General features: G+C 32.6%; 1 protein-coding gene across 1 annotated transcript in view; it reads right to left on the reverse strand.

Annotated features, from left to right (window-relative positions):
- Window positions 1–939: 939 nt before the first annotated feature.
- Window positions 940–15,998, reverse strand: part of Ahr (aryl hydrocarbon receptor) — a 44,641-nt gene continuing 29,582 nt past the window's right edge. The window contains exons 5-11 of the mRNA XM_005328781.5: window positions 15,144–15,267; window positions 12,161–12,291; window positions 10,580–10,782; window positions 9,820–9,929; window positions 9,043–9,184; window positions 5,589–6,831; window positions 940–3,168 (exon numbers count right to left, since the gene is read on the reverse strand). Of these exons, the coding sequence (XP_005328838.1) occupies window positions 3,022–3,168; window positions 5,589–6,831; window positions 9,043–9,184; window positions 9,820–9,929; window positions 10,580–10,782; window positions 12,161–12,291; window positions 15,144–15,267 (2,100 nt within the window). The 3' untranslated portion in view covers window positions 940–3,021. The remainder of the gene's footprint in view (window positions 3,169–5,588; window positions 6,832–9,042; window positions 9,185–9,819; window positions 9,930–10,579; window positions 10,783–12,160; window positions 12,292–15,143; window positions 15,268–15,998) is intronic.

The following is a 15,998-nucleotide window of genomic DNA, read 5'->3' on the forward strand; positions in this document are numbered from 1 at the left end:
TAATTGTTACTGGAATGAAAACTTTGCTTATCTCAGGAATTATTCTTCAATGAATTCTAATTTCAGAATTCTTGGAGACTATTTAGCAGTTATGAACTTAAGGTCAAGGTTTCTGTGTCATTTATATTCGTTAACAATAAAGCCCTAGGTTTGGGCAATATTTTTTCTAAAGCAAGCATAAAATATACTTAAAAAGGTTTATTTCAAATTTTTTAGAAGTATTCTTAAATTCTTATTTGTTAAAATGGGGTTTTGGATTTTAGTCTTAGATCCTAATGCCACTACATTTATAACAATGGCAATACAATGATTTTTTAAAACGCTGTCCATTTCACAGGCATTTTAACTTATGAAGTTATTGAAAGTTTGTTTTTTTTATTTTTAAGTAAAGATCAAAATATCTAGGGGAAGGATTGGATAAGAAATTTATGAATTACTGACTTAACACATCCTTAAATATTGTAGGCTACCTTTATCTAATGTAGTTATAACACAATACTACACTGTCTGTAATCATTTCCTTTATGAGAACCAGAAAGAAGAATTTACATAAAAACATTATTCATACTTGGTGACTGTTTTATTATCATATATATCATTATACACAACTTTGATAGGAAGGATAGTTATAAATCATACTCTAAACAAAAATCTATGCATGGCTTATGTAAGCAGTAATAGTTTGAAGGATAGAGAAAAGCCATGAAAATGTTCACCCAAAATTGATTAATAGTGAAAAATGCTAGTTTGTACATATAATGATTGAAAAGCTTCATAATACATTGGAACACTTATAAATCTTCAGGTACCATAAGAACAACCCGGTATAGGAAAGCTCAAATTTGACAGTCACATCCCTAGATGGGTAGGTACATCATCTCAATACAGCAGTTAGCATTCTTTCTTTCTTTGGCACTTAGCAATACAGACAAAGGTATATTTGGTTTAATGTGATTTTTATTATTCTTAAATTTTAGTTATTTTATATAGTTAAAAATATACAATATTGCTTTAAAAACTTTAAATTTTATAAGTGTATAGTTGATTACCATCATATTCACAATTTTAAAAGCCTATTTTTTTCAACTAAACAATTCATCCCATACATGTGAAAGAGACTAACAAAAAATAGTTTATAAGAAGACTTCAATGAGAAGTTTAAACATAAAAATAGAATATTAATCTAGAACACTGGTCTAAATCCTTAGTGATACCTCTGGCTGAAACAAATTATGAAATGTTTAGACGTATTTTTTAACATTTAAATTAATTCTATAAATTCAAAATTGTGACTTAAAAAGTTTAGAATTGAAGAGATTTTGTTTGAAGCCTTATTTATATACATTAATTTACTAAAAAAAGAGAAATGAAAAATAATGTATTCTAATACTACATTTAAGTTTGAGATTCCATCGGATTTTAAAATAATGTATGCACAATGTTTTTACAACCTTCAGGAGTTATATAAAAACAAAGCAAAAGAAGAGTGGCAGATAGTAGCATTTTTTCCTTTAAATCATTTGAGGACAGTAAAATTGGAAGGGTGATTAAATTTGCTTTATGGAATACAGGCCATGATAGCATAAAAACAACCTAATGTTTAAAGGTAAACAAACTGTGTGGCTTTTTCTTAATATCAACTTAAAAATTAAATTCATTATTTAATGTAAGAAGATACACTGATAAAATATGTAAAGCCCAAACAAATTATTTATGTGCATATATAAGGTATTCTTATATGAAAAGTATTTTACAAATAATTTTGTTCATCATATCTACACAATGCACCATTCATTTCACTCTTTACAATACTTTGCATCAAACATTGCTATCTTCAATCTTAACATTCCTCAAATATGAGGAAAAACAAACCATTTCCACTGTTCTAAAAGTGAAATTTATAAAGTCAATATATCATAAAGGATTACAGATCTAAGATAGTTTTTAAAGACATTTATACACATTGAAATGAGTGCTTTGCTTAATTTAATTAAAAAGCTAGACATAAAGCTCTTCTCTTCATTGCGATTCAATAAACATGGTTACATTTAACAGCAATTTTTTTCACACTGAGACATTAACTATCATTGTGGAGACTTTAGTAAAGGTATAAACAGTGATTATCTTTTTGGAAAACACTGTTGAAATATAAGTGCTACAGTCTTAATATTTATATAATAATTAAGAAATAATTTGAAAAGACATTTTACTTTCAAAATTTTTTAACATAAGGCACATAGCAATATTTAGTCTAGAAACAACTAGATTACATAATAAATAATTATCTTTTCAAACATTATTTACCCTTTACCTGAAAACAGAGGGTGAGTAGTGCAGTAAAACATGCCTGAATTACTTAAAATGATTTGATTTAGGAAACAAATAATATTTATGTGCCAAAAGAATGTAATTAGTTTAAAAAAGGAAAGGAACATTTATATAAAATATACATCCTACAGTGTTATAGGTAGGAAAAAATGTGAGGCACTTAGATTAACAGTGTAGGAGGAGAGCATTGAGATTACCTATTTGTAAAGCACCAAACCATTTATTTTAACATCTGAGATAAAAAAGCAGAGGCTAAAAATATAGGGAAATAGGTTAGTCTTGTAACTTTGTACTTAGTCTACTAATGAGAACCCAGAGTTCAAACTGAAAGTGTTTCATTTTTATTCTGACAAATAATTTACATAAAGTTTTCTAATTTGAGAATATCAAAGTTCCCCTGAATAAGTTTTGTGTCTTCTGTAGTGCTCAGGTGATATGAAACGTAGATGGCATCTCACTACTCTGTGGCACCACACTTTCTATTGTAATGATGATAATCTACCACATTGATATGTTTTTAAAACTCCTTTTGTAAAAACAAAGATTAAAATTTGGTTTGGAATATCAGTGCGAACAACATGCATCAGTGCCTCCATGTGAACTTGCTGATGCCCAACATTTACAGTTTTATTGTTCTTTGATCCTTCACAAATTAATCTGATCCAAAAATTCAGGTGAAAATTGGACTTGGCATTATAGGAATCCACCAGGTGGCAAGTCAGGGAAAGGTCTGGCTTCTAATGGATGATGAAGTGGCTGCAGATGAGTGGTGGTCTGAGCATTACTTAAGTTGTTTAATTCAGCTGGATATGTCTCATTTAAAACACCTCCATTCTGAAACTGAAAACAAAAACAATATTGCAACTTATTAGGCAAGATCTTCCAAATGTCTTAAGCCATTTATTAACACATTAATATGTATTAAAAAACAGTCCTGCATATTGTTAAACTTCAAATCCTTTACTACTGCTGAATTTTAAATCTTCCATTCAGTGAAGACATGCTGAGAATATATTGCATATATTAGTTATATTCATAACCTTTTGGTTTTCCCATTAATTTGACAAGAAATTTTGAAGGTGGTACAGATGAGTGATACAACTGTCTCACTTAGGATTGCCTGTGGGTTAGACAGGAATTGCTGGGTCAAAGATTAACAGTCATGAATCACATTAAATATTCTCTGTCACAGTAGGTTTGCATTGACCAGACTTCATCTCAGTAGACTATATGATCAATTAATTTATTATATTCAGGATTGCAGGTGACCTAGGGTTTTTCCAAAAATAGTTCTTGTGGAGAGTGGACAGGTCCCTGATCATTGGCTGATCCTGCGGTATTGGCAAAAGCCAAGCTTGGGAAACATTGCTTGCCAAAAGGCAAGGATAACAGCCCGGAGACTCTGCTCTGATACTTAACAGTTATCAGACATTCCAGTACAATGGGTTTCCTAGGTGCAGCAGGACAATAGCAGGATGTTCCTAACACTGTATGTAACAGGATAGCTGCAAAAATGTTTCTTGCTCTGTAACTTCTTAGTGCACAAAGAAGCCTTTTGATAACTCACAAGCCATGAGCAATTTATAATGTTAAAATGCCCCTATAGCTTAACTTCTGATTATGAGACCATATATACTTCTGGATCACTATTCCTCCATCAGAAGGATGATCTTAGCTTTGCTTAAAAACGTCTCTGTGTTTTCCTCCATCTCCCATCTCCCCTACTCAAGATCCTTTGTGGAAGCTGCACGGGGTGTGTCAAATTCTGATTTTCAAAAGCTTTTTCAATATTCTAAAAATAATACATCATGTGTATGATTTGCTTAACCATTGTTTCTGATTTGTAATATGTTTTTAATTAGTAAATACCACTAAAAGCATTATCCCAATTACAGATCAAGTTACCTATCAAACAGAAATGCTTTTTCCTCGTCTTTTTACACTAAAACTAGTCCCATGCCTAGAACTGCTATTACAAATTCAAAGAGAAAAAAGAAAGGAATGAAGGACATCGAACTACATAGTTCTCTACAGTTTTATAAACTCATATTTATAAGTTTCATATTTTGGGGGGGTTACATTTTAATACATTCATATAATGCATAATGATCAAATAAGGGCAATGAGGATATCCAGTACCTTAAAAAATATCATTTATTTATGATGAAAACATTTGAAGTCCTTCTAGCTATTTTGAAGTTTAGAATAAATTATTGTTAATTAAGTCACCCTTCTGTGCTACAGAACAACAGAACTTATTCCTCTAATCTGTCCATTTGTACATAATAACCTAGCCTCCTGTCCTGGCCTCTGGTAACCTCTACTCCACTCTCTACTTCTATGAAATCAATACTTTCAGTTTCCCTATGTCGTATGTGTCGTCCTATGTCTGGCTTTTTTCACTTAGCATAATGTCTTCCAGTTTCATTCATGTTGACACAAATGACAAAATTTTTTCCTTTTTATAGATGAAAAATATGCCATTGTGTATATAAACCACAGAGTAAGAACTAAAAAAATCTTTACTATCATTTTCTATTAAAAAGTTCATGTATAATTAAACTGAATGTATGAAAAAAGCCAGATAAAACAATTAGAGATAAAGATTCAAGTCACATTTATAAACTGTTGTACTCAAAATATGCAGTGAAGAGAGGTCAGTGAACTTAACTGTAGTCAAGATATTCTTCAAAACTAACTTAGATATACTTTTAAATGAACTAAATATTTTATACACACACACACATGTTGTAAATGGATATAATATTTTAATTTTATATATTTATTTTTATGTGGTGCTAAGGATCGAACCCAGGACCTCACATAATGCTAGGCAAGTGCTCTACCACCCCAGGCCCCATGAACCAAATATTTTGTAACAGAAAGGCATTAATGGAAACATATTCATGGATAGTCAGAGAGTAGATGTTATCATCAATATTAATTAATTTTTTTAAAAAATAACCATTTTTTAATTTAAAGTGTATTTGCTGCTAGAAGGGTTCTAATGACATATCTGAACTATGAATCAAACTTAATTCACATGACAAAAAGCCAACTGGTTTACTTTTTCAAGAATGTGGGCAGGGACAACAAGATAAAATTATATCACAGATATAATTAGAAATTCTATCTCCAAAAACATAGCAGATAATAGATTAAAATCAGGAATTGATGTAAAAAATGTTAACTTACATCTATTTATTTATAAGGTAGGGAGAATCATTGAAAGGGTTTATTTGGCTCTATAAAACCCTTACCTTGTTTAAAAATGACTGTGGGCCTGGAATTGTTGGATTGTATTGCATCTGATCCACATGGGTGTGCTGAGGATCTGGCTGGCACTGATACATTGACATGGCCCCAGCATAACATGTCTGAGGAGTTGTTATGGTTGACTGCAGATTCATTCCATGCTTTTGGTTTTCAGGAACTTGTAAACAAGTGACAAAATCTTCCAAATTAGAAGTAGAAGGGTATAGGGACGGCTCAAAATTTCCTACAGGAAAGTCCAACTGTGTACACTTGGAATGCTGTGGTAACACAGGCTGATTACAGGGAACAAAGTTCTGTGTATAAGGCATAGTGTCTATGTCAGATTTGTAGGAGAACTCTTGACTGGCCCCATGTAAATCTGAAAAGACATTGTATTGTTGTAGGTCTTGCTGAGGACAACTGCAAGGCACAGGCTGGTTAGAGTTCCAATTTGCAAACATGCCATTAACTTGCATATGCTTCATTTTCTGACACAGTTGTTGTTGTGGCTCTGCTACTACTTGCTTTTGGTGGTGCTGTAGATGCTGCTGCTGTTCTAACTGTAGGTGTTCCTGTACCATACAACTTGGGTTCAGAGCCACAGACTGTTGTTGTTGGTAACCAGAACTCAGGAAGGTAGGCTTATTTAAAGAATCTTGGACATATGTTAAGATTTCATCTGTTATGTCAATGTCTCTAAAGTCAACCTCACCAGAAGAGTCAGTTCTGAAAAATTCCTCATTCTGCATGCATTTGATATCTTCAAAATCAATGCCTAGGTTTTTCATAATACTGTATAATTCATTATTTTTATTATCTGGAAAGAGCCCTGTGTGAACTCCAGAAACTGTTGGGTTTATTTCCTGAGAATGTCCAATTTGCTCATGTTTTAGGATATTATCATTTCCCACTGTAATGATATTGCCTTGCGAATTACTGCATTCACTCACAGGTTCATTAAAAAAATTTCTTTCAAAAGGTACAGTACTTGAAGCAGGATAGTGATAAATAGATTCATCTTGTTGCATCATGGCATACAGGATGGAACTGGGATGCAGAGAATCCTTATTTGGAGTTGATGTGGTAGCACAGTCTTTTCCACTAGTGCTGTTTTTATTCCTTATTGGCAAGGCATCCATTATGGGAGGAACAGGGTTGGTAATCTCGTACAACATGGCTTCTCCAGTAGTAAACATAAAAGGCAGCGTCATATTTCGTTTTCGTAAGTGCTCCCTTCCTTCTTCTTCTCTAAAATTGTATATAAGAAAGTCTGCATATATTAGGAAGAGTTTTATCATAAACATTTTAATGAAGATATCAGAAAAGATTAATAGCAAGTAAAGCATACTATAACTGAGTTTAACAGGAGGTAACATGGACTTTATTATTTTGATCTAAATTATTCTCATGACTGATGCTATAATGTTGTTTCTTGGACAAATATATTTAAATAATTTATATTTCCCCCCAAAAATTAGTGTAGTAGTTAATTCCATGCTCATGTGACATGCCTAACCTGATATCCTGCAGAAAAAAATAAACTTTGGTATTAAAAAATGTAAACTGGAACAATTTAGAATCTGAGGACAGGCATGTCTAAATAAAACAAAACAAAGAAGCACTAAAGAAAAAGACTGGTACAACTGGCAATATGAAAACCAAAGATTTTCATATTTTTGCAAAACAATTCATAAATCAAGTTATATAGTTAGAGAAATATTTTAACATATACATGTATTTATAATTTAATATATAAATACAAAATATCATATTTAGCATAGAGAGCTTCAGTGTATCTGACAGGCAAACAATTCAGAAGAAAAACTGGCAAAAACTGGCAATTCATAAAATAAAAGAACTAGAAAAATATGAAGAGATGCCCTGCTCATTAGTAATAAGGAAATGAAAACAACTAATCTCTTAATAATTGATAGAACACACATACAAAATATTAACAAATGTACCAAAAGGCAAGATGAACAAACTAGATCACTGAAACATAAAGAGCACCATACTCCTAAACAGTGGACCATGGGTTGTTTACAAGAGCACATGGAATATTTCAGCAACTCGGACCATATTCTAGAGAACAGAGAATAAAGCCATAACATATTTCAAAGGACTGAAATCCACTCAGAGAATGTTCTGACTACATTGAATTAAGCTAAAAGTCAATTATAAAACAACAGCTAGAAAAGTCCCCTAATGCCAAATACCACAATAATACTATATTTTTAAATAACCCATGAATAAAAAAGTGAAAATTAGCAAAAATATTTTTCAATTTAACAATAAAAATAAGAAAAAAATAATAATGAGTAGACATAATGAAATGGAAAACAAATGTATAATAGGCCAAATCAACAATCAAAAGTTGAATCCTGGAAAAGGATGGTCTTCTAGCAATATTAATTGAGGGGCAAATATTAATTTGCATACAAATATTAATTTGTATAGGTATATACATACTCATGTATTTATATAAGTACATAAATACATTTATACATTCATCATGTTCATGGGATGGAAGACTAGTTCATAATCCACTTCAATCTAGTGAATGAAATATGATATGTCAAGAGCTTTGTAATGTTGTGAACAACCAATAAAAAAAATAAAGAATTAAAAAAAAAAGATATTAATTTTACCCAAAATGATCTATAGTTTCAATATCATCCTAAAGTTCCAACAGATTTTTTGGTGGGACTTGACAACTGATTTCCAAAATGTATATGAAAATAGAAAGGGTAAAGAAGAGCAAAGGCAATTTTGAAAAATAATAATAAAAGCTAAATAAGCAGGTATCAAAACTTATAATAAAGTTAGAATAATTAGGGCAATATCATGGCACAAATAGAAAACTAGACCAATGGAACTAGACCAAGAAATTTTAGAAATAGAACACAAATAAAATTCTCCGATTAATATGCAATGTAGTAGGGAAAAGTCAACCTGTTAATAACTGTCTTTTCAATAAATGTTACTTATCAATTTGATATACATAAAAGAACAAATCATCTTGATCATTACCTCAAGCATATACAGAAAGCAAGTCTACAGAGTGGGAGAAACATCTGCAATGTAAATATTTAACAAGGGACTCATTTATAGATTACATAAAAACTTTCAAATCACTGTTTAAAGAATACATTCTAAAGCAAGCATTGTATTTACAGAGGGCACTAGGTTTCACCTTTCCTTCATAAGCCCAGGAAAACTCAGGAGTTTGTTTTTTCTACAGTATTCCTTGTTCAGCTGTTCAATAAAGTGTATTGATCCTGTCTTCTCAATGTTTCTCACCTGTGCCCTCTTTTTTCTCTACATATTATTTTAGCTTTTCAATGATGATTTCCAGACTCATTTGTCTTAGAATTATTTTAAGTTTTCATTTAAGAGAACTTATAAACCAAGTTATTGTCAAAAAATAAAATTAGGAGATTTCTAAGTCTTTGTACTTACGTTAGAGGTCTCTGGGTTGAGATGATATAATCTGGTCTTCCATTTTTATAAACTAAGCGTGCGTTGGACTGGACCCATGTCCATCCATTGTGTTTTGTAAGAAGCCTGAAAACTGTCATGCCACTTTCTCCAGTCTTAATCACTTAAATAAGATTTAAAAATCAAGTTATCAAACTCCAAACCAATACATTAAAGATAATTTCTGAAACAAGGCCTCTCTGATGTCTTTCTGGATATATTTCATTTATCACTAATTCTGATACATATCTTGACAAATTTTAAAGGCTTTTTAGAAACAGTTCTTTAGACCATTTTGCTCTTGCTCCAGACTAAACATTTGAAATGTTGAAGGGAAGGGTAAGTACCAGTTGAAAGACTTCAGTACCACATGCAAGTCTAGAGAGTAGCTTGTTAGGGAAAAAAGATGAAAAAAATAATTTCATTTTAAATAAGGAATATTTTCCAATGGCTCAATACTTGACAATTTTTAAATTTAAATCTATATTAACATAGATTATGAATTATTAATGCCATTTAAAAATTCCTGAGCAAAACTTCATGGGCCAAATATGTCCGTTTTTGTAGTAATTAAACAGTGTTCCTGTACAGCAGCTGTACAGGAGTTAATAAACAAAAAGTGTAACTCTCATTAATCAAAATAATATTAAGCAGTAGTTTATTCAAATAGTTTCCTTAAATATGGTCCCTAATGTAATAGTTTAAACATGCACTATGATATATTTTTTTCAGGTTTATTGGTAAGGAATTACAACTTACTCCTAATATGTAATTCGGCACAATAAAGCATATCAGCAGCATGAATAAACTGATATCCTGATCCTCTTGAACACAGCTCTGCTTCAGTATAGCCTAAAACAATCTGTCCTCTGTTTAAAAAAAAATGTAGAATAAGAATGAGTTAAAATTTAATATAAGTAATCAGGATAAATTGGTTATATGCTCTTTTCTAGAATATTCTTTACTTGACATTTAGAATTTCACTTTAGTAGGTAGAAAAAATTAACCACATCTATCTAAATTTGCTCTCTTGCTTACAGTCATAAATTTAGGTTTAAGCCTGTTTTCTTCTGGATAAACAATGAAAACTAATACAGCTAAAAGTGAATCTAATAGATCAGACTGTAAAGGTAAAATAAAGTCTTCAGTAAAAATCTAGAATGCTAACACTGGAAGTGCTAACACTTCACTTTGGGGGCACAAGATTTGTCAAATTACCTCTCTGCATTTGCATACTAGAGGAGAAAAGCCCTGACAGTGTTGACATGATATCTGAATGCCTAATATCATTCTATTACATAATTTTTAGAAAAGTACTAAGCTTCTAGAGCTAAAAATTTAAAAGAAATGACAATGTCATCAGAGAATGAACCCTGCAAGTAAAGTACCTTACTTTAATAGGATACACACAAAAAAGTGTAATAATAATGGCTAATACAATAAACAAATAATATTATAACCTACATTGAAACAAAACATAAATTTGATGAAATAAAAGTAGAAAAGTTGTTTTACTCACTTGGCATCACAACCAGTAGGTGTAAAGTCTAGTTTGTGTTTGGTTCTAAAGATGAAATTTTTGGTTCGAATTTCAAGTATGGATGGCGGTTGAAGTGGAGTAGCTATTGCAAACAAAGCCAACTGAGGAGGAAGTATTGACCCGTCTTTCCCTTTCTTGTTCTGTCCATGAAGATATTTTAACCTTCCTTGGAAATTCATTGCCTTAAAAAAACAAAATAGTTCATTAAAATCTACAGTATAAAATGGTTGAAATTTCAGTTTCCAGCCTGGCAGTTATTAGGGTTCTTGAAATTGCATAAAAGTTCCTGAAGCTGAGAACTGCTACTTACTTTCACTGTTCTCTCCACAGAAAGCCAACTAAAACTATCCCAAAAGGTTGAGTGAGAAATATTCTAAAAACCACCCCATGCTTCTAATATCTGTATCATTTTCTAGGCTTGCAATTGCCCTATCATGTTCACCTACCACAGCTCCTTGCATATCATGCACTTGCTAAATGTTTTCTCAATGGAAAAAACATTAATAAGGTCATCAAGAAAAGATCAGTTCTCAAACACACATAAGCTATGTTTCATAGCTCACTGTAATCTTCCTCATGGAGATAAAACACAATTTTGTTAAAACATTAAAATGAATCATGAAATCACATGAAGAATGGAGAGTGCTATTAAAGAATAATTTTTAAAAACAAGAAATAAAGACAATTAAACAAGAAAAGATCAGTTAGTTGATTAAAACAATATCACCCCAGTGGATGATTCTGACATCAATTTGATAGCAGCTCAAGGCAGAATGTCTTTTGCACACAGACATTCCACCTCAAAAATAAATAATAATTAATCATGAGCATCAGTAATAGGAAACTGAAATCAAAGCACAATTCTAACACAGAGTAAGGAAAACTATCTTCAGATATACACTCATAAACACACACAAATCATTGTTTAGTAAAGGTTAATTTAAGATTTGATTATCTGATTTAAATTCTCAAGAATTCACAAAAGATGCAATTTGTTTTATATTCTCTTTTCCTGTATTTGTAGAGTGAACTGTTAAAGGATACAGTTAAGGAATAGACCACTTCCACTCTTGAGTATTCTGCCTAAGCCGTTTCCTACTGTTATTACACACAGGTGTTCAGACTACACAGTGAAACATCATTCCATGTTAGACATGAGTCTGCAATCATCAACATACAATCATTTTTCAGGTATGTAGAAAAGGACACAATATTCTTGTGTAGCAAGCATTAAACCCCAAGATGGTAAGCATTTTCTGATTAAAGAAAGGCTATTTAATTCTCTATGTCAAAACTAAAAAGCCCTAAAATAGCCAAAATACAAGGTTTCATGTTATTTCATTGGATTTTTATTATTAATTATTAATAATTGTTTTATTAAAGAACAGGATTTCTGAGTCAAACTCTGGAATAATGATGTTAAAAAATTACTTTTCTTAAATTATTGAGTAAACTTTTCAGACTGAATTCAATTATGACCAAAGAAGGGCTTCAATGAACTTTTATTTTGTATTTTTTATGCCTTCATAGAAAGAGTCAGTCTAAGATTTTGTACCATACCAGAAAACCAGATGAATTATCCAACAGACACCTTAGCCGACATATGAAGCACCTCTCCATAAAGGAAGAGTTTTCTGGAGGAAGCTGCTCTGGGCTATAATAAACTCCTGGCTGTGTGAGGCCATGAGTTTCTGTAGAAATAAAAGCAACACAAATTTTATTTTCCATTTTGTTGTAAAATCAAATGTTTGAACGGTTATAATTCATGTTAACATGTAAACTGAGTTTATATTCCGAATTTAAAAAATCATTTTCAGAAATGATTCTATTAGGAAAGTGCCTTCCCCCTCTTTCTAGTTAACCCAAACCTAACTTTAGAAACCTACCCTTCCCCAAATCATCTGACCCTCATCGTGAGCCATCTATGGGCTATGTGTGTGAGCTACGTGCACTTGAGTCTATGAGGGGACTGGTCTGGCACGATGCACTTTTGGGGGTGTGTGAAACATGTGTGCCTTTTTCTGTTGCTCTGCCTGTGATCCCACTCAGCACCTGAGATGGGTGTGGCTTTCCAAGATGTCAATCAACCTGCTGACCACAAGACATCACCAAGCAAGACTCCACCCTTTGAAACCCAATCCCTTCCCTTATCTGGGTGGAATATTCTATGAATGACTTTTCCCCAATAAATAAGGGGGTTTCAGATGTGCTCTCTCTTGCCTTGCCTTCCCTTGCCTTCCAGCATGGGAGCTGACATCTGAGTCCTCAGAACTGTCCCTGACCCCACGAAAGATATTTCTGTGTTTGTGTGGTTTTTTAGTTGCCAGCCCAGCCAGCTGGTGACAGACCCTTATAGCCCAACCAAGAATGTTAATCCTGCCCTTTGAAGAAGTGGCAGCAGTTGTTTCCACTAGAAGACGGTCTCCCCTTAAGAAACCCCTTGCAGATTTTCTATAGGTGCAGCACTCTACTCTCAGGGTGTCTACCTGGCAGTCTGCTCCAATTTAATCTTTTATTATATGCAGTGTGGTCTTTCTAGGCAGTTAACCTTATAGATTCAAAAAACCAAAAACTTATTTTAAAACATAGAACTTAATTTTTGTTTACATTTTTTATTGAGCTATCACTGTTAACAATTTCCATATTTTAATGTCTTGTTTTCTTAACATTTTGACAGATTTCTGAAAAAACTGCTTGCATCAAGAAAGGCTTTTCTAAACATACACTGGAGAAAAGATAGCCTCTTCAACAAGTGGTACTGGGAAAACTAGAAATCCATATGCAGTAGATTCAAACTGAACCCCTATATCTCATCTTCCACAAAACTCAACTCAAAGTGATCAAGGACCTTGGCATTAGACCAGAGACCCTGTGCTTACTAGAAGAAAAAGGTAAAGGTTCAACTCTATCATGTCGGCTCAAGAATGGACTTCCTCAATAAGACTTCTAAGCACAAGAAGTAAAATCCTCAATCAATAAATTGGACAATATCAAACTAAAAAGCTTCTTCACAGCAAAGGAAATAATCAAGAACATGAAGAGAGCCTACAGAATGGGAGAAAATCTTCGGCACCTGCACCTCAGATAGAGCATGAATTTCCAAGAAATATAAAAAACTCAAAAAAATTAACACCCCCCCCAAAAAAAATGCAATCAATAAATGGGCAAAGGAACTGAGCAGACACTTCACAGAAGTACAAACGGTCAACAAATTTGAAAAAAAATGTTCAACGGCACTAGCAAATAGAGAAATGTAAATTAAAACTGCACTAAGATTCCATCTCACTCTAGTCAGAATGGCAATTATCAAGAATATAAGTAACAAGTAATGTTGGTGAGGATGTGGAGAAAAGGGTACACTCACACATGGCTGGTGAGGTTGCAAATTGGTGTAACCACTCTGGAAAGCAGAATGGAGATTCCTTAGAAAACTTGGAATGGAACCACCATTTGATCCATTATCCCACTCCTGGGCATATACCCAAAGGACTTAAAGTTAGCATACTACAGTGATGCAACCACATAAATGTTTATAGTAATTCAATTCACAATAGCTAAGCTATGGAACCAACCTAGTTGCCCTTCAACAGATGAATGGATAAAGAAAATGTGGCATATATACACAGTGGAATATTACTCAACCATAAAGAAGAATGGAATTATGGCATTTGCATGTAAATACATGAAGCTGGAGACTATCATGCTAAGTAAAATAAGCGAGTTTCAAAAAACCAGATGCTGAATGTTCTGATATGTGGATGCTAACCCATAACAAGGAAGAGAGGGAGGGGAACTATAGAAGTTCACTGTATTAGACAAAGGGAAATGAAGGGAAGGGAAAGGGTATGTGAATAGAATAGACAGTAGAATGAATAGGACATAACTTTCCTAAGCTCATATATGAATAATTGACCAGTGTGATTCCACATCATGTACAACCACAAGCATAGAATTAAAATTGGATTGGATTGCATTCCATGTAGGGATAATTTTTGAAAATGCATCTTACTGCCATGTATTATCTAAAATCAACAAATAAAAAAAAATGATTAGGCATATACCCAATGGAAATGCCTATCTATGTTTACCATGTAAAAGAATGTTTACAACAGCATTATGTGCAAACTGGAAACAATTCAAATATGTATAAATAATTAAAGAATAAATAAATAAATAAAAGGTCTTTCTATATTTGCTTATGCTAGTTTACTTTTTATTTGGTGCATTTTAATCAGAACAATTTACATATACTCCAACTACAACTTTGTGCTTTCTTCTGATCTTTCATGATGTTGCCAGTTATTTTTATTAAAATGTTTTTATAAAATATATTGCTCTCTTACATGAAACTCCTCAATGGCTCTCATCTGTCAAATATTCCCTAAAGCCCCAGTCTGTGACCTGGCTCTTGCCTGTAGCTACGGCTTCACCTCTTTTACTATTTGCTACCTTTAGCATGGAGTTCTTTACCCTAAAAGTTCCTAGCCTCCTGTCACAGAAACATTCAAAACCACCAACACCATCCTTTGGTAAATATTCTTACCATCAAGTCCTTGTCCAACATCTGTATGCTGAGAAGTGTTCAATGCCCAGTGCAGCTGACGTTGAAATTCAGCTCGGTCTTCAGTATGGATAAGTTCATACACGCTCTGATGTATTACATCAGACTGAAGAAAAAGGACAAAGAAATTAATCAACAGCACTGACTAGGAAATTATATGGCCTATAGAAGTAATTTCAAAACCTATTTAGTGGTGATGAATGTAAATAAAATGATTACCAAAGCTCCCTGTCATCCAAAATAGGAAAAGCTGGAAAGAGAGACTAGCATGTAACTGATAAACTCAATGCTACCTGCCATCACTTTCCACCATGAACGCTTTTTTTCAAATAGATCACCTCCCCATTCCTTAACTGTACAATATTAAGATCTGCTTTTGTTCTTTATCCACTTATTGATCTTTTACATCTGACTTCTTCCATGAATACTTCCATTAACACCCAGGTCTCTTTGACTTCTTTACTCTTAATAGTATTCATTTTGTATTTCCTCCACTGTTCCCTAAAAGTTTTCTTTATATTAAGTTTTTGATACAAGCAGACTCCATTTGTGTAAAGGGATCATGTCTTTACCATATCACGTCCCTCATTCCTCTTGCCTCTCTGCATTTACATCAGTGCTGAGCTCCTTCCTTTAAATTAGTTTTTCCTAGTTTTTTTTTTTTTTAGTGCAACTCATGGTATGATACATATCTGCCATGAGATACAGGATCACACACACACAAAACTTTCATGAAACAATTTTGTGTGTGATGATATTGTGTGCTCTATATTATTATTCCATTTCATTCTAAAATAAAAGGTTGGATAATGATCTGCTATATAAACTGCATTATTA

Source organism: Ictidomys tridecemlineatus, chromosome 2, assembly GCF_052094955.1.
Source record: "Ictidomys tridecemlineatus isolate mIctTri1 chromosome 2, mIctTri1.hap1, whole genome shotgun sequence".
NCBI classification, from domain to species: domain Eukaryota; kingdom Metazoa; phylum Chordata; class Mammalia; order Rodentia; family Sciuridae; genus Ictidomys; species Ictidomys tridecemlineatus.